Raw genomic sequence first — 23,100 nt, forward strand, 5'->3', positions numbered from 1 at the left:
TGTGACCCTCCACAAAACAGACATGTCACAAAAAACAACGGGCATCCCTGGCAATAAAGTCCTTAATAAGATTGCAGAAAGAAATCGCCTTTGGCATAATGACTTCTTATCTGTTGAATCTTCGAGCCGGAGGGCAACAGCGGGTAAAAAGGAACAACGTTAACACCAAAAGGCCAAATTATACGCATTTTTCCACAGAGCAAAGTCAAACCTCTTATGAAAGGTTTGGCTGTATCGCACACTTCCTGTTTTAAATTGTGCGGTCACATCATCCTCGTGAGTTTGAACTAATATTGAAAAGTCAGCAGGATAAGAGTTCCCGCATAAAACCGGTAAAATATATACTCCTAGACAAAAAGGTACTCCATTCTTAATTTCTTGTTGAACTTCAGTTTTCTCAAACGTATTTACTAGCTCACAGTTTATTTTTAGGAATGAAATTCAGGATTTAAAAAAAAAAGGTTTTATACTATTTTCTAATAAAGGTATTTGTATATTATGATTTATGTTGCATATTTATTATTGTGTTTCTCATAAGGTATAGATCATTTCAATAGATACATTATTTGTTCATATTGTCTTCTTTTTTTATCTTCAGAGCATAACTAATATCAAAGTTAACATTAGCTTATCTATTTAAATTCTAAATACCACTACTAATAATGACAACACAAACGACAACAACAACAACAACAATAATAATAATAATACTCTCTCCCTATAACACTATCAATGCAGTTGCTCAAAACGTCCCTTTGTCTGTCTACTTATGCGCTCATTTTAAATAGGAAAAATCTAATAGTAATCATATTTTTAAATGCGTGTCAGAGTGTGTTTGTTTGTCTGTGTGTATCAAGCAGATCTAAATCTTTGACGCATACACGTCCTCCTGTTGAGCATTGAGACACAATAGAGCTCCAATTGTGCATCGTCGCATTTTTATTTTATTTTGCTTTATTTTCCCGAGGGTAAAAAAAAAAAAACTCTTTATATGTTTAGAAGAAATGTTGGGTTTTTAAACCGTGAGGTATTTATATTAACACATTCTAAAGTATTTTGTTTTTTTTATTGATGCAATTTTACTTTATAAAGCCTCAGATTTTTTCTTTTCTTTTCCACGTCAACGGTGAACATTTTTCAATTAACGCCGAGCATGACGCAACTTTTTTTTTTTTTTTTTAAAAAAGGCTTCCTAGTCAATTACTCTTTATACATATCTACTTAAAACAACATTCTGGTTCAAAATCCAACCGATTTTATTCACAAATTAACACCCAAACCATTCCCATGTCTCCTAGCACAGACCAGTTTTCTCTTGGACACACGATCCAGAAAAGAAACTGAAACCATCGATTAATAACACGCACACTTCGTGTTGTCGGAGACGCATTTTGGAGGCTGAGGAATAGGAGGCGGAGGGCAGCTATCGATATCTTTGTGTTACAGTTATTAATTGTTGCTATTAAATCTTCATTTCCACAGCTGCCGCGCTGTAATACCCTGAAAACACTTTACTCCAACCGCTGGCTTTGATCGGGCCCATATAATGGTGGCCGAAGAGGCCGCTTGACTCGTATCATGTTCGTCCTGAGTGCAGTTATGAACAATAATGCGGCGTTTTATTACATCCAGCGGAAGCATTTATTTTTCACGAGAGACAGACAAAAGGTGGGGGGGACTTGAGGAGGGGGGGAGGCTCGGTCCAGAACTGACACGAGCATAGTCAAAGTTTATCTAGGCTATACAGGAAGGGAAAGACGTGATTGCTGCACTATAGAAAGCAAATCGAGCTTTCAAGGCGTTTAAATTTGACAATCAAAGACAATGCGGGGAGCAGGTTTAATTGGATTTTCAGGGGAGGTGAGGATTTGTTATTGAGTATAAACTGCAATGGTTTCTGCATGTTATGCACAGGTACGAAAGGGGAACTGTCTCCAACTGTTATCAATTAAAGCGGCTTAACCTAATGCGAAACATTTGGCAAGCCTAAGCTTAGACTAGTAATCGGTCGAGCTCAGGGAAAAGAAAGGAACGAGAGGCATGAAAATTTTTGCGTAAGTGTTGACTTATTAAGTCCTGCTTGGAGACTTTTTGCTGAAGTTAGTACCAGAGAGAAATCAGGAGAGAAAACTCGGCCTAACAAAAGAGAAACTACGCTATTGCTACAGAGGAACGTCTGCTCTCTTGAGGAAACCCTTACCTGCATTCCGTTAGGAGCAGAAGATCCAAGGCCATGACTTTGGTCCCAATAGCGCCGCCCAGTGGTAGTAGCGTCAAGTCCTCGGTACAGAAGAGCCGAATCAAGGGGGGAAAACCTGCAAAATGAAGTCGATGCAGCAAAGCTCACTAAAGGCTCTCTTGCCATCCTGTCCTCTGCTTGTCATCGCTGTCGCCTTGCTTGGTAACACAGTTAATAACCTTGGGTCTCAGACGGTTTATTGCACCAGCACTCCAATTGTACAAATGCTCCAGACCCTCAGACAGCTTTTATGACCACGTTGCCTTGGCAACGGGGGAGGATGTCCCGTAATTAGGGACGGAATTCCAACGCGCAGTAAAGGATGCGCATGGCGAGGCGAGGTAAGGCAAGGCCGGACTATGGCGGAGAGAGGCAACCATAAACTTCAGCCTCTCTCTCCCCAGCGTTTATGACCCTTTTGACTGTCATATATGAACGCCAATGCGCTGCGGCCAGCTCCCATAAACACTGTGATAACAACAGCAAATATGGCGACCCCTTTGCCAGGGGAGGCTGCTGCTCCACGAGTGTTTCCAGGGCCAGTCAGCAAAATGACAGCTTGCGCGCACGAAAAATCGAGAAATGATCCAGAGGAAGGCCATTAGAAGACAAGCTGATGTAAAGTCGGTAGTTTTTTAAATGTATTTGCAGCAAGATGCCCCCAAAATGTCATTTGTGGCGGACAGAGTAAGCTATTTTATCGCTTTGGGCAAGATGGGAAGCACCGCGACGCAGCGAGATGGCTTAACATTTTCAGAAAGCACAAAATGAAGGCAGAATTCCACCGTTTCAATTTATTTAAAGTCGACAAGTAAACACTGTTTGTGATAAATGACACAAATATCTCAAACAAACTGTCATCCTTTTTTGCTTGAGCTCGTCCAAGCTAGGGCGTATGCGTGTCATTGTGTGTTTGGACTGCTCCCAAATTGCATTTGAGAGACCTAAGTTTTAACATGTGACTCCCTTCAATTGTTTGCTGCGCGCAAAGACACCTGATTGCCGCAAAAACAAATGTTTGTCTTGTTTTTTTTCTGCGAGCGTGCGTTTAATATCTTGATCTTGTGTGCGTAAAAAGTTTCACATGCGCGCATGTGATCCATCGAGACGAGAGCCAGCTTTCAACAAAGAAAAATAGCATGTGGGTATTAAGCAAACAGGATTTAAACTGATATCAATGCTATTTTCAGTCAGCGTTTCATTTTGGTTTTATCGTTTTGTTTTGTTTTCCTTTTTTCCTTTTATTTAAGAAATATAATATAATACACAATTTGGGCATTCCAAAGCAGTTGATCCAAGCAATTGAGCACTTTTATGACAGCGCAAGGATCACGGTTCTTGGAAACAAACATGTTGCGAACAGCAGACCTATTCCCCTGGGCAAATATATGTTAATTAGACAAAGAAAAGACAAAGTAGCACTCTGTCTAAATAGCTCGAGGAAATCGTTGAAAAGACGCCTACATCAAGACCTGTTTATATCCACATGTATGTATATCGTGTTGGAGAGGCGATTTAAATGGGCCAACTGAGCCTAAGTTTCAATGTGTTTATTTAGAATACATTTACGAGACAAAATCCAACTTTTGAAAAAAAAAGAAAAGGGAAACAGCTTCTGAGACCGAACGTATTTTAAGCATGACCACACTATTGTTAAAGTTATTTGAAAATGTGGCATATTACAAAAATATTTTTTGGCTCATATCAAAAGCAACTGATTCACTGCGATGACCCTGGCTGACGCTGCAATCAGTGCGCACGCGAAAAATGTTTCTTGTCACGATTCCTTCGTGAGTACGTGTGCACATAAAACCAACAGCACCACCAAAATCCCTCTCTTGCAAAATTCCAGAGAATGTGCCTTTGCCTTCCATCAGTGCAACGTAAAATGTCAGCGCATCAACATAAAGATGTCTCCTGGTGTCCAAATGTGGATAAAAAAATCTGCTTGGATCAAATAGGCTCATCGAGACTGACGTTCAGTGTCTTTGTTTAGGCTAAATATAGACGAGATAAGCCGAGTGTCACATTTCTGACATATTTCTCTGGGTGTTAAGAAGAAAATTTGGTGAAAGGTGGATTTAAGCTGCACGAATGGTGATATTAAAAATGAATTTGAAAGGAAAAGTAATGTAAAGCCTCAAAGTGAGAATGACGTCAAGACGTTTTTTGCAGCAGAATCTCTTTAACAAAAGAAATAATCAATTAAAGACGGGGGGGGGGGGGGCGCTTTCTGACTGCAAGTAAAAAACAAATGCAATTATAATTTAGAAATGTGAAAATGCGTTTTATTAAAGACGTTTATTGGAGTATAAGTGTGGTTTAAGCGTGGTTCTAACCAATTGTGACATTTAATGTCTGTATGTAGGCTTAATTTAAATAGAAGCTATGAGAGGTTTTTTTTTGTTTGTTTGTTTTTAAATCCACATTTCCGTGTCTTTCGCTGGACAAAAGAAAAACAAGGACGAATAGCCATGTTTGGTAAAAGGTGAAAAAAGCTGCGCAGGCTGTTTTTTTTATTATTATTATTTGAAAACACAATCAAACGTATTATATAAAAAGTGACAATGAGGTTGTTACTTTTCTGCAGCAGAATGTCCCCTCGCAAACTCTTCTTGACTTGCGTTCTGGCTAGACAACAACAGAAAATGTGGTTTAAAAAGTCAAAGACGGAAAGACGTCTATGCGTCTGCTGATGTCTAAATGTGGGTATAATGGGCAAACCAATTATGACATTCAACCTTTTTAAACGGGACAAATTTAGACATGATCCATGGGCTGATCCCCCCACCCCCCACTTCCCCTGAATTTGTAGTATTTATCTTTGTTAAATAAAGATGAAGACTTAAATAGCCATATATGTTGAAAGCTTGACAATCTTTTTTTTTTAAAAAAACGTTTGAACGCTCAACCAAATGTATCGTGGCGTTTCTATTTGGTTGAAAAGGCGTTCTAATTGGCGAATCAATTTTGACATTTAATGTCTCCGTTTGTGTAGAAACAATTTGGACGGGATCTATAGTCAAATGTTCAACACATTTTCTGGATTTAGTAAAAACAAGGTCATAAAAAGGATGCATAGAAGTCCAAAGATTGGAGGGATAAGCTCTAAGCTACACCTGCGTGAACACCTCAGTGCTCCGGATCCAAGCGGACAAAGCTTATCTGTCTGGTTTTGGCCTGCATATGATCATCAGCATGGCTTTACGCGTTTAAAAGATACGCATTATATAAATAATTAGCCCTCTTTTCTTCCATAGGCGATCGTCAGAGATAAGAATAGCTGGTTTGAGGCGGAATCTCAACAGCTTGCCCGTGGATTGGGACTCGGACAGCCGTGGCATAAAAAGAGACAGGAGCAAACGAGTGGCCATACAAAATAAATAAGCACACACATGAACAAAAACACCATCATTCGCATCCGTATACGGACTCATTATTTGGTCACACCAATGTAGGCTCCACCAGTCTCCCTAAATAGGTCAACCTATTCGCCTTAAGTTTAAATCCAGCACATTTCTGATTTAAACAACAGACAAAAATAAAAAGAAATAAAATATTATTTTTTGATTACAAAATACACTTAAGCAGTCAATTAATGACTGTTTTCCCCCCCACACCCCCTGACAAATAAGAACAAACAGGTTCTAATAACATGGCCCTTTCCGAAAACAGAGACCTGGAGCGCACACAGAAGAAAAAGAAAAACAGTTTGTATATATATATATTTTTTTCCTTTCTTTTCAAAATCAGTTTGATGCGCAAAACCACGGCCCATGAACGCTTACTTCATATCAGCGCACTCTGCGTGTCATCGAACATTGAAATGAACAATCCAGCAGTGTTATTGCTGCCGTCGCCGGCCACTGTGGTATAGTACACGAAGTACACCGAGGAGAAGTCAGTGAGTCTGTGGACGAACCCTATGTAGTCCCACAGGAGGGGAGGGGGAACCGGAGCAATGTGCTTCTCCTTCTTTTTTTCTGGATCCCCCTAAAGCAGAGGATTGGACGTGTAGTACTGTAACCTGTCTCTGTTCAGCTTCTTCTCCTTCATGCGCCGGTTCTGAAACCAGATCTTGACTTGTCGGTCGGTGAGATTGAGCATCCGCGACAGTTGCAGCCGCTTCTCTTTGTTTATGTACACGCTGAAAAAAAATTCTCGTTCCAGTTCTCTTATTTGATATTTGGAATAGGGACATCGTTTCTTGCGCGTCCTCTGTCCACCTGGGAGGCACAGAAGAAAGAGGGAAGAAAAGGAAAAAGACATGCAGTCACAAATTATATAAGCGTTTTAATATGCTTTCACTATAATGTATATAAGCCATTAAAATTTAATCACATCTATTTTCTGTCATATTGCACGAGAGGAAAAACCGGGTTGTTTTGCAGGCTTTCGGGAAAACACGCTCTCATCCGATGCAGATCACAAGGACGAGCTCGTTTAGGTAAACATGTTTAGAAATGCGCGAACAATGCACTTTAAATGTGAAATATACCGACTGGTTGCTTTAACAGGGCAGATCGTGTGCACTACAGCCTGAAGCGCACAGACACCACCCTCGTTACAAGCAAGAGGTCTTTTAAAAGCAAAGAAAGCGTAAAACTAGCACGCTCGTCATAAATGGAAACTGCTGCTGCTCCTCTGTGTGAAAATCCTCGTTCAGCGAGAGTCACGGCAAATATTACAAAATACACACACACGCACACGAAAAAAAAAAGAAGACTAGAACATATCTGACGGGCATGCTGTCTTTCACGGCCAATTTCAATTCCAAACACGTGATCCTGCAGTTTATAACAAACTTTTGTTGGAGACTCGGGGGGTGGAAGTTGAAGAGGGGGGGAGGGGGGGGTCTACAGGCCCTCCATAAACCCTTATATGCTTATAAAACAGCATATAAAATTTTTAACAGCAGCGCGCAAGATTGCAAACTTTCTCCCATATAAGCAGAGCGCTGCGTTTAAATACGTACTGCTGCTGCTGCCGCTGCTGGATTTCTCCTCATTGTTGCCGGAAGATAGCTCCGGACTGCTTGTCTCATCTCGCTGCTCCTTTGCCTCGGAGTCCCGGCAGGACGGCGTCTGCTCCGGATGCTTACTTGCAGGCGTTTTGTCCCCTGAGAAGGCGGTGTTCACCGACGACGAACTCTCCGACGCGTTCCCGTACGCGGTTTCGTAGAACTGGTCGAAGGCTTGCGGGAGCACGCCATTTCTGCCCACGCTCCCGTAGAAGCTAGCTGCGGCTGCTGCGGCGGCGGCGGAGCCAGCACCCGAAGAGCCACCTCCTCCGCTCCCGCTGCTATGGTGGTGATGGTGGTGGTGGTGGTGGTGGTGGTAGGGGCTGTTTTTACCAAACATGTCACCCACGACGGCGGTCTGCGCCGACAGGCACTCCCGGTGCACCATGTCTTCCGCGCTCGAGTAGCACTGGGACAAGTTCCCCCGGTGCGGCCACTTACCGGGCGCTTCGATACCCGCATAGTCCCTGAATGTCACCTCCCTGACGGGCTGGACCTGCGGCAGGTTAGAGGAATAGGAGTATGTCATTGGGCGGGTGGAAGGGGTCTGAGACAAAAACGAGGGAAGACCCGAGAAATCGGTCCCCGCCGACACGTAGTAAGTGCAACTGGGTAAGTACATGTTCGATCCGACGGGGACCCTCTCGTCAAAATCCATCATTGTTGCTCGGCCACTTCTACAAGTCTGTGCTGGGCTTTGATTCCTCTATAACCACCCCGAACATGGCTCTGAAGCGCCGTGCCTCTCGCCTCTTTGAAGCAGGTTCGCTAAGCACAAATTGGGATACGTAAGCTGACGTGGAGAGCCATCTCCATCCACTCCACTGAGGAGGAGGCCACGTGATCACGCGGCAGGAATTGACAGATTTTCTCCAGTTGTTGTGTGCGCGGCTGCGTGCGCGCTTGCGTGCGTGCGCCCAATCCTCTGGGTGTGTAAGGCTTCGGTAGGGGAAGGAGTGTGTAGGAGTGTGAGAGACATGACTGCTGTGTGTCCTGAAGCTTGACATTGGTGGTTTATAACCATACCGGATTAAAATGAATTACTTAACACGCAACCGAGGGGAACAAAGACATCTTTAACTGCTTAGTGACTATTTAAAAAAAAAAAGAAAAAAAAAAAGATTTAAATCTGAATGAACGCAGCAGGTAGAACACCGTTTAAAAACTAAACGTGCTCCTTTTACCATGAAATGATAAAACCCTAAACGTTTTTAATTTATTTCAGAGGAAGCAGCTCCTCAAAATGAATTATGCCGCCTGTTCTCAGCCTCGAAAACAACACTGGAACCAAATCAATGGTCTGCAACTTTAGGGATGTGTAACAGAGTTTTATTGAACTAAGGGGGAGAGCAGCTTATTTCTAAAGGTTGCTTTTAGGGAGATGCCTTAGTCATCATCTTCTGGTACTTTTACTGCGCAGCGTTTGGCTCAGTGAGCATTTGGTTATCAGGGTCATGTTCAAAGTAGCGGCTATACTGTTTCAACTGCAAGCAAAAAACAAACAAAAGAAGAGCACAGTGTTTGTATTTGTGCTCCAGCAAAAACGACAACAACAACAAAATCAAAACTTTCCGGAAGGTATTTCTATAGCAAACAGCGAAGGTGGTTTATAAATCAACTACAAGCAGTATTTCAAGGTGAATGCTGTTTTGGATGTCAATTAAAGTTTTCATTGTCTTGAAGTGGAACATTTGTTTATTTATTTTTTTCTTTTCTTAATCTAGATTCCTGGTCAGTGTGCAGAAATAACAGATTGGCGGAGTTAAAACAAATAGGTGCGTAAAGCAAAAACAGCCAAGAAATTAACATTGACCTCAATAAACATTACCCTCTGCTTGAAATTGACGTAAGTGATATTTTTGGTCAAATTAAAATGGAGAATATTTAGAGAACATTCTGACGCATAAGTAACATTTCATGATTTCAAATGGCGGCTCCAAAAGTGGCTTGCTACACTTTTACGCACGGTTGTTTGGCAAAGTTTACATCAGCGTGTGCAGTCAACTGTACGTTGCTCGACAATATAAATATCTCCAGAATATTAACAAGACTAACTGGCAGTTCTGTTTTTATCCATGCAAACATTTCAGCTAGTTTTATATAACACCATTTTAATTCACATTGTTAAGATATATGTATATATCTTTTTTTTTTTTTTTTTACGTAAATGCAGCATACATCAACAAACCAAAAATCAACGGGGGACGTTTTATTTATAATATTCACCCATAAGATTCTGCCTTGCTGTTTTATTTTTGAAGTTAAAATTAAAATATACACCTGCAACATCAGATGCATTTTAGCTATCACTCATATTTAAAAACAAAACAAAACAAATAAAAAAATTCTCTTGGAGTGACAAACAGAAAATGCACGCATTCAGCAAACGGAAGTAGAAGAAGAAGTAGAGGGGGTAAATGTGCTGAGACTAGATGCATTTCTGCTGTTTAATTTGGTAAGCATGCCACACAGGACATTCCGCCCTGTTCTACTCCGCTCAGGGGGCCACCATGAAGCCTGTTTTAGAAAAGCTGCAACCTGACTCTAATGTGCTGTGAATGAGAGACCTGAGCTAGGATTAAGATCGCTGCGGCTGGTCTGGACCCTAGTGCCCGATGGCGCACACACGGATTTAAGTGACACATCTGAAACACGACCTTGAAATATACAGACTGACTAATACAGCCAGAGCGCCCGCAGACGCCTCATGTGAGTCTATGAAAAAAACACGCAAAAACCACATGATATTACGCTCCTGCTTAAAGAGAGGACTTTATTTGATTAAATTGCGGGGTACTCAAACGATTTGGGTATCTTTGCGGCCACACGCTCCGCCTCTCTGGGTCACTACAGACCAATTCTACGACTTGTGCTGGAGCTTTTAAGCTGTAATTGAGGACAGGATGCCCAGAAAAGAAAAAAAAAAAAAACTAAAGCCAGTTCTGCACAGACCTGCGTTTTTATAGCTACTATAGTATTCTGCTTGGCTTTTTTTCCCCCCCTCCTCAGAGCCAGACAGACACCACAAAACTGGCCAGGCGTGATGGGAAGTCGCCACCTACGCGAAGTCAAAGTCAGCAGCTGGGGAATTTCAAAAATTATAGAAACATTTGTCTGCGCTCAGCTAAGGTAAGACGTCTTCTCCTGCTTAAACAGGCGTACATCTAATGCAAATGTCCATAAAAAAATCCAAATAATTGTAGCTTTATTAAAACCGGGGGGGGGGAAGCAAAGCTTCGGTCCGTTTTATGACAAATGTGTTTTTTATTAAAATAACGTCTTTTTTGAGGATCTCAGCGAGCTGGTTCTGTTTTTCAGCAGGCCTGCAGTCTGGCGCTGTGTGTGTGTGTGTGTGTGTGTGTGTGTGTGTGTGTGTGTGTGTGTGTGTGTGTGTGTGTGGGTGTGCGTGTGTGTGTGTGTGTGTGTGTGTGTGTGTGTGTGTGTGTGTGTGAAAAAAAAGAAAAAAAAGAGGGGAAGAAAAAAAAAAGCTCTCAAAGCCAAAGCTTTGTCTGTACGGTCGACTTCAAGTTCGGGGGAGGCAAAGGGTCTTTCACAAGAGAGAGCAAAGGGCCCAGCGTGCCCCGGATGGAGTTCCATTAAATTGCCCCCCGCCCCCCTGCATCCACTCAGGCTTTATGTTACCAGGGGTCTTTGAAAGTGTGAGCGTAGAACTTCAACTTCGGTGTAAGCATGCCCACCAACAAGAGTGGATATCATTAGGACGACAACAAAAAAAACTAAATAATTAAATAAGAAAATACTTAAGATAGTTCTGCTCACCATGCTATTAAAAGACATTCACACATAAATGTAATTTTATTCAAATTAGAAGGGAGTAGTAGTCAAATGCATACAAATGCAACCAAAATTCTTGAAATGTTTTTGTTTTGGCAATAACTAACTGCAAAAAAATATATATATAATAATTCTTTCTTTTCTTTTCTTTTTTTTTAATCTTATTTTTATTTGTTTTTTGTCTTTTTTTCATCAGGGAGGCACTCTTAATCCCGTTTGGCAATGCGCTTAATGAAAGAAGTGACATAACCACAGATAGGTCGACAGGCTTATCTGGGTGCATCTAGATTAAACAGTCAGATTGCGCAGGAAATGAACTTCAAATAGCTGGAAACCATCTGTCAGGGCTGATGAAATCCCATTGGTTTAGTCTTTGGGGGAAAAAATGCATAGCCGTGCGCCATAAAACCTCATCAGACAACAAGTAAACAATCAAGGGTGGAAGGGGGCGGCTGTGGAAGTATACTGTTTAACACCGCCTCAGGTAGGCCTTGAAGGCTGTAAATGAGGCTAAATAGACGCAGTCAGTCTGCAGCAAAGACACCTCCTGTAGTCCTTTATTTGGTTTAAATAAAGAGCCTTAGACTTTGACCAACAGCCTGTTTTTGTTTTGGTTTTATGGTTAAGAAGTAAGCCATCACACCTGCGACTGAAAGACTTAAAGCTTTTTTGATGCTTTTTTTTTAATGGTTTTTTTTTTTTTCTTTTAGTCAATATAGAAAGGGTGTGTGGAAATCGGGAGTGAAATATCTCTTATAACGAGGCCCAAACTCAAGTACAACGCATTGTCAGGACACATAGAAGACTGGTGGTAAATCAGAGCTTTAAGGAGCATGTTGTCACACTCTAGTTTACTGATCTGAAATCCTTCTTTAGGATCACAGACTTTTTGCGTAGTCCGAGAATCTGACAATGATTTTTTTTTTTTTTTTAAATAAGGGTAGCAAGTTAGTGAATAGATATCTTTGAGTAAAATGCATCAAATTTCGGACTTAATTTGCTTGCAATAATAATAAAAGCGTTAAAAAAAGAAACTCAAGTGGAAATGTTTCTGCGAAACCGTTGAACTTGAGTCGCAAGGAGCTGCTTTTCGCCACGGTTCGTCTGAGCGCCGCAGCCGTGATCACGTCGCGGGCGAATATACAATCACAAGACTGAAACACGAAGCAATCCCAGCGTCCACACGAACAAGCTTTGATATATGTACCGCGGAGCGACGCCTTTGGAACCAGATTCAGTGAGCAACTGTTGATTTATCCACAGGTGACAGAAATGTGAGCTGACGGGAGATTGCGACGACAGAGAAAGAAAGCATGTGGAGGCCACGCAGGCGGAGACCACACAGAGGGGGGCAAAAAGAACCGACCAACTCCACGGTCAACGGGAACGGCTCACTGCAGGGAACTCGGGAAGGACGGAGGGGCCTCGGGACAAACTGGACACTTACTGGGAAATATAAAAGAGTGTTGTCTAAGCCCGCTGTTTGCTGTTGAAACTTTACATGTATTTTCATAAAAAATTGGAAGATGGAATGAAACAAAGAGACTCGAGTCGGAAAATACTTTTTTTTTTGATAACTGGAAGCGTAAAAAAAAAAAAACATTCAGAGCTTTTAGAATTTAAATTAAACTTTCATAGATTCAATTTTGCGCATTTCTGCGGTGGCAATCTGCAAGATACGACAAAAAAAGGTATAGACAATTGTTTTCTTTCCTTATATTTAGTATTATTTTTAAATAGTAACATATATCTTATCCTTGAAATTATGATCTGTAAAAACAATGTAAAAGAATGGATCACCAGGAACCAAGTATTTAGTAACACTTAGAATTATTACAAGCCAGACATATTGTCGTCTATAAAACGCCCCACTCTTTCATATTTTCACTGTATAAAAATCATGTTTTGTGGCAATGGAGTAGAATTAAAGGCATTCTATAATTACATGAACGAATTACTTAAAACCCTAACTGTAAAATTACGAGCAATTCTTAAATATTTGAGGGAGTTCGCATCGAGAAGTATGCTATGTGACTGAAATGGCCCAAACTTCTACCACAGAATTTATATATATATATATATATATATATATATATATATATATATATATATATATATATATATATACAGAAACGAAAACAATTCCTGCGAAATACAAGTCACAAACAGTAAAAATAATAAAACAATGCCAAAAATAAAGTCGGGATAGTGAAAAGACTTCCACAATTACGTATATTTGTGTCTAAATGTGATTAAAAAGTTAATAAAGATGACCAAGTGAGCGTACGAAGCCTAAATATCAGCGTATTTGCAGGATGCTGAATATATGCGTTCAAAAGTCCATTTTTCAATATAGTTTTCAAGATTACACAAAGGATAGGATAGGCCGACGCGAAATGGCCAAATAAAAAGTCCGTGGACATCCATTGTTCGGATGATTCCTATATCATCACCACCTGTGGCTTTAAATTGGGCTTCATGAATATTTCTGAGTTATCTCCAGATTATTTAAACAACACTGAGCTTTTTTCTTTGTGCACGTTTTTATCCATCTCGGTTTCAACTAAGCTATCTAACGGCAAATTGGCTCTGCTGTTATTTTAAACCATGACGCATTCATTTGTGTATTCCATTCACAAGTCCTAAGCGGGGGAGGGGGGGGGGGGGGGGGGGGGGGGGGGGGGAGATGATACAGGAAGTATAATTCACACCAAATGACATGATGATAACCAGGCCAGGAAAGCCAATTCGCTCAGCGGAACACGGAGAAGGCTTTCACATGTCATCTCGGTCAAGTACGTCTAGTTGACCGCCGGTCGTCCATCCTGCATCAGCTTATGTCTGCTGGCGACTGACTGCTTCAATTCAATGCGAGACCGTCTCCAAGATCACGCTTTTGCAGTCCTGAGCGGAGCGACACAAGCGGAGTGACTGAAGGTTATGAAGAAGGCCTCGCCTCCATTACGCCTTCGTGACAGCGAAGGTCAATGTAAAGAGCAGCGCCTGGATCTGATGGCCGAGCTGCAGCCACGTCTGACGAGGGGGAGAGAAACGCGTAGTGCTGCGCGCGCTGGTCCGATCAGTCAATACTTGCATCTTCTATTTCCTAATAAACTAACCCTATGTCGTTTCAGAAGTGGCAAGTTGATGCTTTACTTTTTTTCTTTGTCGTTTTTTTTTTCCCCAACCGAGAATATTTTTTATCTGATTAAAATATGTTTTCATGTCAGGATCCAATTCTGATTTGAGTTTTTCAGTTTCAGTAAAACTCAGTGGTATTTCGACATTATTATTATTATTATTATTATTATTATTATTATTATTATTATTATTATTATTATTTACCTAAGAGCAAACGAATGGGCAAGGTGATGAATATAAACTTATCTAGAAAATGTTGCCAAATATTGTTATTATAAAATATTGTGCTTGTGTTCATTGATTTCACTAACATGGGTTGCAATTCCTGGTGTTTCCTTAGTGTGGCAGCAAACATCAATTCTTGAACATAGTTCGACACCAAGATCCCGGTTTGTCCTCTTTAGCTGGTCCAATCAACGGTGAGTCATGTGCAGAGCACCGGGACGGGAGGGGAGGGGAGCGGGGGGCGGAGCACAGTCATGTTCTGTAACAGGCTGGAGGCTTTGTTTTGCTTCTCCTTGTCCAATAAAAGTGCTTCTCTGCTGTCCTCCAGCCAATGAGCTGCGTCTCTGCGAACATTATCTGCACTTCTCTTCCTGTAGGCTTTTCTGCCTTTTTCCTCGCATCCCAGTGAAAGTCTGTGTGGTCATACATCTTACTTGTTTAAGCCCATCTCCGATCACGTCATCTGTCACGCCCCCCCGCTCTACCGAAGGCCACGTCACACAACGTGGGAAAGATGCAGTGTTGCGTTGGAGGATTTTCTGTCTTCACGTCACGGCCACTAGATATTGTCTCTAAGTTTCACTTCAGCTGCACTATGATCACCCATCACCCATTATGAATAATAATGTGAATGTGTGTACACAATACATTAGCTATCATTGGAAAAAAAAGACAAATAAATACTGTTTATGGGACTGTTTATGTTTCGTTTATTTTTTTTATTGTATACTTGTTTTGTTTTTGTTTTTTATTGTGAATTTTCATAGTATTTTGAGACTTAGCTAAATAATATTTATTTATTCATGTATTTATTTACCTCTCTTTTCTCTGGTGACAATTTGTTGCTCTTCATATATATTTAGGTTTAGCCACATAACCATAAAAACATTTACTATTTAAAGAACTAAAGAGTTTCGGTTAGTAAGACTCACAAAATAATTTTCAAACAATGAAAAATGGCTAACAGACACGAGCAACAACAAGAAAAATTATATATATATAGATATATATAGAGATATATAGATAGATAGATAGATAGATAGATAGATAGATAGATAGATAGATAGATAGATAGATAGATAGATAGATAGATAGATAGATTTTTCAAGTACTAAAGACAGCAAAAAGATTAGAAATTATTTTATAATTTTTTATCTCTACTTATTATTATTATTATTATTATTATTATTATTATTGGTAGTAGCGGTAGTAGTAGTTTTATTTTTGTGGTAGTAAGTACTGTAGTGGGCGTTTATAGCGCACCATGTCTACCCATTACTGCAATTAAAATTAATTTCACCAAAAGTTAAATGGGAGATATGCAATATGTTGACACAAACGAGAGATGACATACGGCAAATTAAGAACGTATGTTCGTTTTTAATGCACTAATACATCGATCCCTTAAATTGAAATACAAATTTCAAGGTATTAAGATTAAACATCCTTTTAACGGCTTTCAGTGTATATAGAGATATACGGGTTTTTTTTCTTTTTTTCCCCAATGATAGCTAATGTATTGTGTACACATACTCGCATTATTATTCATAATTACTATATGAAAAAGATACTTAACCATGAATGTATGTTCGACCTTTATATAAACTGTTAATTGAAAGTAGCCTAATAAAAGTATACTAAGTCTGAGTGTAAGTACAGCAGTGAAAGTAGAGTTTGAATAATTCATTTGTTCTTCTCTTTTCTTTTTTTCTTTTCCTTTCTTCTTTTGTTTTTTGATTTTTCCTTCATGACCACATATTAAGATTTTTTTGTACTCGTGGCTCTCACATGTCCAGTGAAAATCCACGGATTTCAAACATAAACGAGAATAAATATGAATATAAACGAATAAAGCGTTTAATATGTGTCCTATTCACACACAGACCCCCCCCCCCCCCCCCCCCCCCCCCCCACACACACACACACTGAAAACAGAAGGAGGTGGAGCGCCTGTTATTTAATTAAGTACTCTATTAGGTAGATTTTCTACCTTTTTTAGCAAAACGGCATTTTCAGACTCACAGGTTTATGTTGGTGCTATATTTTTCTTAGTTAATTGTTTGACTTTTTTTTTTTTTAGCTCTGTAGGAAAATATATAAAGGGAGTCTGAGAACGTTTTCTATTTTTTGTCTTCAATTTACTTTCAAGTGTTGTGATTCGCCTTCATCTCTTCACACGTATATATTATTCAGGTGATACAAACATGTCATTTTGTTGCCACACGACAGGATTTTGTTTGTTTTGACGTTTCTTTGGGGTGGTTGGGGAAGCGATATTAACATATCCTGAACCTTTGCATGATTTTGTTGCAGTGCATCCGCATATAGGATCATGCAAAAATGTGTGAAAGTAGCATTGTTGTTGTTGTATTTTTCTAAACCTGCGACCAAACCTTTCTTGAACAAAACACTTTTGCAAAACAAGAAATTTCAATCAATGTTTAAAACGAAAACAAGCAAAAATACCAGAACGTGTGCTGTAATTAAAATATATATTTCTTTCATTTTAAGTTATTATTATTATTATTATTATTATTATTATTATGATTATCATTGCTGTTGTTGTAATTTTAGTTTTACTGTCGAACCTTAAATTCTGCTCCTACACGAGTATATGTGAAAAGTGGTCGCCAGGTGGCGCTATAAGACTACCAAACAGCATTGAACAGCCTCAACCCTTTGCATCTCCTCTATTCCCTGCGGCAGATAGCGACCAAAACTATTGTTCAGCCGTTGACATGATTTGTATGCAGTGTTCCTGCAGAAAGCCTTACAAAGTGTTCTACAAACTCGACCTGACTGGACCCTGCAGTATGTCTCCTGAAGTTCGTGTATTTTTTACACTAAGCAGAGATCAAGGTTAAGGTTTAATTTTCTCAAAAAGTTAAAAGTCGTACACTAGATATGCATGCAAGAGTGTCCTTATTATTAAAAAAAGACGTGCATCTTCACCATGAATTGGATTTAAAAAAAAAAAAATTCAACCAAGTCCACATTTTATTGCAGAGACGGACTTTTAACACCAACCATACGCACTCTCACATTCATACACACATAACATGGATATCATGCTGGGATTTACTTTTACACTGATATACAACCACATGAAGACACACACGTACATTGCAGGAGTTATGATTGGTACAAGCACATCTCCTGGACGAAATATTTATAAGTATTACAATAGGAATTGCACCATGGACTGCATATGAACGAAAGCATGGAGGATCCATATGGTAAGACTATAGACTTCATACAAGCTAAGCACGAGAACAGGCTTTAAAAAAGGAAGCCAGGATGGTTTAATATTTAACATTTCCAAGGTCCAAATCCCCCCAGAACGGCAGAATTTCCTGTGACTCGTCTATTTATTGCCCTTGTTAAAAGATTAAGGTGTAGCTCGGTGGCGCACACCTCTGTGAACAGAGGCATGGCAAAAAAAAAAAAAAAAACTAAAAACAAAATGGAAATATATATTTTGGAGGAAAAAAAAGCCACACATGCTGGCACTATATTTGTATATTGTCTCAAGCTCTCTCTCCAATTGAATATTTAACAAGAGGCAGGAAAAGGATGGTCCGGCCTTCAGAGGCCCCAGGAAAGTTTGTTCCAGAGGCTCCCGGAAATCATTTGCCTACAACAAATTTGAATCATGTTCAGTCAGCAAGGAGCACGGTGTCCAAATCCACGTGTCCAAACACCCGCAGGCCTGTACATCTCCAGCAGATTATGTCCCATATAATATTAATAACAGCAATCAGAAATGTTAATCAACTAGCTGATCGTTTTCAGTTTGTTGACAATCTTTTTCTCCTTGACTCGTCTGTTCTGAAACCATATCGTGACCTGCCGCTCAGACAAGTTGGTCTGGGCAGATATCCGCCTCCGTTTGTCCTTCGTGATGAATTTATTGGCGGCGTACTCTCGCTCGAGCTCCTTCAGTTGCACCTTGGTGTATGGCACGCGCTTCTTTCTCCCGCGCCGGAACGAGCCGACGTCTCCTGCTGCGTGGGACACTGCGTCTGATTGAAGAGGGGGGCAAACACGAGAAATGTCTCAGATCTGATCACATGTGGTCAAAAAAATTGTGATTCTCCCTAAATTATGGACATTTTTGCATAAAGAATATCTACAAAGTGTGAAAATTGCAACTTAACATACATACATACATATGTACGTATGTATGTATGTATGTATGTATGTATGTATGTATGTATGTATGTATGTATGTATGTATGTATGTATGTATATACATATGTGAAAAGTGGTCGTCTAATTCTCAATACATATATATGTATGTATGAATTGAATATAGGCCTATATATATTCAATTCATACATACATATATATGTATTGAGAATTAGACGTCATCAAAAATGGAAATAATGTGAAATAAACGAATTCTAAAAAATATCCTACTATTTTCTAAAAATACATTTCTACAATAATTGTCCACATTTTCATTCACTCCTCCTTTTATCACATTACTATGATAAATTTGAGGGTAAGGAGTTTATGTTTCTCTCTTTTTTCTCTCTCTCTCTCTCTCTCTCTCTCTTTTACACTCTCTCTCTCTGAGGCAATTCCAAACATTACACACACCCTATTTACTCCATGTTTGCTCAAAAAATGTGCTCGACAGCTCTGCTTACCTGGGAGAGAGGACTTCCACATATGTCCAGGCTGAGGCTGCTCCTTGGCGCAATAAACCTGGCTGTTCCACCCGTTGGGGGCGAGAGTCCAAGGTTGGTAGCTCTCCATAGGCAGCAGGGACTCATGTCTGGCTTCTGACGAAGCGCTGATTGTAGGCACCACGGGCACGTCGAGGTAACTTGGGACAGGTTGGTATGGCCCAGAAGGGTAAGTTGGATAGAAAGCAAATTCCTTCGCCCGAGATGAGAACTCCTCTCCCGAGGCAGCCGTGTCCATGTATTTCTCCCCATACGCAGAAGGTGGCTGTGCTCCGCATGACTTAATGCCGCTGTGATGCGACATCCTGCACGGGTAGCCGAAGTACCCGTAGGGCAGGGACGCGCTGGTGGAATTTTGAGCCGCTGAACAGGGGCTGCACTGCTTCACTGGTTCGCCCACACCGGAGGCGGGCACGTCCCCGGAGGAATAAGCCGCAGCGGCGCTGGGTGCCAGGGACGCGGGGTGCGCCATCAGATTCCTGCACTGATTCGCGGCGAAATTGCCACCCGGGAAACCCTCCATGTTTTTGCTCGCTTCGTCGGTTCCGCCGCTGTTGTCATAGAGGAACATCACCGACGGGTCGACCCAGCGAGGACGGAGGAGCAGTGACGTTGTCATAGCACGGCATCCAACATCGGAAGCTTCTGACTCTTTTTAAAAAAGACCAGTGACTGAAAAAAGGAGATGGTGGGGCTCTCAGTGAGTAAAAGCCGCTCTGACGCGCACAGGAGTGCAGAGGTTGGCTCTTATTGGCCAAGACTTCCTCATGTGACCGGGGCTATGCAAAGAGGACGGTAAACATCAGCAGATAATTACATGGAGAATAATGCGGCGAAGAAAGGTGATGGTACATATGAGGGGATTTTTGCTTTTGTCCCTGCAGATTTAACTGAGTTTGATGGTGTGTTTCCCATTGAACAATACGGCGCATGTGAAATTACTTTGTGTGTGTGTGTGTGTGTGTGTCTGTGTGTGTGTATGTATCATCATATATCTATATTTTCGGTGTTTAAACAACGAGATATTCACATTTTGGATACTTTGTCATATAGCACGGTCAAATGAGAATCAAATAAATACATTTGTACAGAAATCTTTTTTTTTTGTTGCTATTTTTACGATTTTTATTCAGTCACTTGTACGCATAACCAATGTACACTGATTTTACGCACGCACATCGCCCCCTCTTTGTCTTCATTTCAGGCTTGCATTAGCATGAATCGGTATTATTTAACAATAAGCTCATTAAAGCAACAAGTGTACTTGATTTGTTTCTTAAATTGAGCACAGTCTCCATGCACACCTCGGTGGTGCGATTATGCTAAACGCTATGGGTTATACGCCATAGAGGAATGTCCAGGAATACCCCTTTCCACTACACTCTGTGGGATCCGCCTTAGAAAAGCGCCCACTTTAAGTGATTTACATCGCGAGTATCTCTGCGAGACACAAATGGCTTGAGATTTTTCTGCCCTCCTATAAAACAAAGGAAACACAAATGAGGTAAAAGTCTGATTTATTGTTCTAAATATTGAAGACGTTCGGCTTCCGACGTGTTTACAGCATGCAAAGTCAGAAGGCGAGCCCTGGACTTGGCTGTGTTTTACATAGGGAGGTGAGACGCGGTTGGAGGCCAAGGTCAAGTTGAAAGTTGTTGTTGTCTGGCAGTCCAGCCCGTCGCACCATTCAGGCTTTGAAGGGCCCCGTCTGAGCGCTTGAAAAGAGCGGAAGAAGGGTGAGAATTCCTGTCCTAATGAAAAGCTATTGGAGGGCACTAACTTTTACTATCATTTTGTTTTGTTTCTCTAGTGCGCTTTCTCTCACGAACTAGTCCTTGCCCGCTTCTTCTCGCTTTGCTGTCTAACTTTGAGGGCTGCGTGGCATTGGAAACAAGACAGCAACGTTATCATGTCCTTTTTAAGTAAAATTATTGCGGAGGAGTTTTTCGCAGATAGGTGTGAAAATGATGTTGATCCATGGGGAAGAGGGGGATAAACGTGGAGGGTGTATGTGTGTGTGTGTGTGTGTGTGTGTGAGAGAGAGAGAGAGAGAGAGAGAGAGATAGAAAGCCTATATATGTGTCTGTTCTGCTCTATTCGGCTCTGGAAAAAGCTTTAAGTTCAGCAGGAGTTCTGTTTATGCTGCTCCTTACGTGTTTGACGATACGAAACTCCTCATCAAATTTGTTTCCACTCTTTATTTCTAAAATAAAATCTTATGGCGCGGGCGATTTAGACTGCATATATAAAAAGCCACATTACACATTTAGCAGCAGTATACGTCTTAAACTGTTTTTAATGAAATACGAGTCTAATCTCCAGACATCAAAATCCCGAGTGAACTTTAACCATATCATTTTTGTCGTTTCGGGGCAAAGCAAACGCAAACTGTTGATTTTTGTTTCACTCTGGAACCCGCAATCAAATTATGTTGCACAACGTCAAGTATCAATATGGAGTTTCCAAGCAGAGTTCTCGCCCGGCAACGTTTATAAAGCCCACATCGAAAACCGATTGCCTTCAACGTAAACAACTTGAACATGTGGTTGGAAGTGTAAGGTGAAAAGACGTTAACACTGACGCATTTATTCAAGTGTTATGCCAAATACAAGTCGCCTAATGGCGTTTTTAACAGTGAAACTATATTCTCGTTTTTTAAACAGTGTTCAGTCTCTCCCACTTTGCTTTTTTTTGGTGAACAGACACAGCTCAAACAACTTGGTCTAAATAAACAAGACGAAAGTGTGGTTTAAAAGTGAAAGGTATGAAGACGTCTAAAACGGTGAATGTGATGTGAAAGGTGATTAACTTACAGCTTTTTTAGGGGGGAGGGGAGAAAAGGTTGTGTACTGATTGGACATGGCAAAAAAGTTCAGTCGTCAACAAATATTTGGAGCAAAATGAAAACGATTTCTGGTCAACCTCAAATAACAATTGAAAGAACTTCCCTTGATGTGGGTAGATTGCTGCGTACGCATCCATTTTTAATTACTTTGGGACCCAGAGTTAAACGTGTTGTAAAATTGAATAGTGACAATGAGGTTTAGAGATTTTGAAACAGACATAAAAACTGCTTAGATATAGAAAGAAAAAAAAAAAACAATCTTGACCTTTATTTAAAGACCTCAATGATGCCTGAATCTGGCTACAAGGTAGCAGTGGTTAATCGACGGGGCTAACCAAGCCTGATTTTCATTGTCTTTCTTTACACTAAATTTGCCCCGAATCTGTTGTCTGAAAAAATCCTATTTTCAACATGTTTTTCTGGGCTATAAGGAAAAAAGAAGAGACTGATATCAGACAAGATTTAATGTGATGTATAAAAACAGATTTTCAAAACCAAATGTGCTGAGAAGCGTAAAAGTAAATAAAAGATTATTATAATTTTTATTTTAACTTTTTGCAGCAGAATTACCAATGAGCAGAATTAAAACACACATACATAGACATAAATGTATCTCCTTCAATGTAGTCATCTTGAAAGAGTGGCTGAAAAAAAATGTCTGAAAATGCATATTGATGTTAAAATCTGTTAAACAGGCGGTTGCGGTTGATAAAATGGGTTAACCAAACCTTTGATTGAGTTTTCTTCGGTTAAACGTAGACATGTCTGTGGGTCTTTCATTGAATTGAAGGGCGACTATTGACCGTCCTCCAGTAGAAAAACGAAAAACACTTTGCTGAAGGTCGTGGTCTTTCAAATGTAATTTTCATAACATATATAATAATTTAAAGCCAAAATATTACCTATTATATCATTTACTACAGTCAATAATAGCTGGTCCCACCTGTTACATGCAGCCAATAAGGCAGTGCATGAGCATTTTAACGGATGAGAAAATAATTTAAACAAATTCATAGACGTAACCAAGATAATAAAACCTGATATAGTCTCCTCACTTTCTGAATCTATTGAGTTTTACATATTCTGTTTCCTATATCGAGCTCTGACTCTGCGGTTGGCATGGATTTGTTCTCTCGCATTGTGC

General features: G+C 40.3%; 2 protein-coding genes and 1 long non-coding RNA gene across 3 annotated transcripts; 1 reads left to right on the forward strand and 2 right to left on the reverse strand.

The window, feature by feature from the left end:
• Positions 1-3,018: 3,018 nt before the first annotated feature.
• Positions 3,019-8,575, reverse strand: hoxa11a (homeobox A11a). Its single transcript, XM_032581176.1, has 2 exons — positions 7,215-8,575; positions 3,019-6,465 (listed from the first exon to the last, which is right to left on the reverse strand). Exons 1-2 carry the CDS (start codon positions 7,918-7,920, stop codon positions 6,233-6,235), a joined length of 939 nt encoding a protein of 312 aa, XP_032437067.1. The 5' UTR covers positions 7,921-8,575; the 3' UTR covers positions 3,019-6,232.
• LOC116731443 (uncharacterized) lies at positions 7,760-13,713 on the forward strand. Its single transcript, XR_004341586.1, has 2 exons — positions 7,760-7,871; positions 12,318-13,713. It is a non-coding gene; the product is annotated as an uncharacterized LOC116731443 (long non-coding RNA).
• A 3,686-nt stretch (positions 13,714-17,399) lies between these two features.
• Positions 17,400-19,827, reverse strand: hoxa13a (homeobox A13a). Its single transcript, XM_032581177.1, has 2 exons — positions 19,073-19,827; positions 17,400-18,442 (listed from the first exon to the last, which is right to left on the reverse strand). The coding sequence occupies exons 1-2, from the start codon at positions 19,728-19,730 to the stop codon at positions 18,195-18,197; spliced, it is 906 nt and encodes a 301-aa protein (XP_032437068.1). The 5' UTR covers positions 19,731-19,827; the 3' UTR covers positions 17,400-18,194.
• Between the last annotated feature and the right edge of the window lie 3,273 nt (positions 19,828-23,100).

Source organism: Xiphophorus hellerii, chromosome 13 (assembly GCF_003331165.1).
Source record: "Xiphophorus hellerii strain 12219 chromosome 13, Xiphophorus_hellerii-4.1, whole genome shotgun sequence".
Classification (NCBI taxonomy): domain Eukaryota; kingdom Metazoa; phylum Chordata; class Actinopteri; order Cyprinodontiformes; family Poeciliidae; genus Xiphophorus; species Xiphophorus hellerii.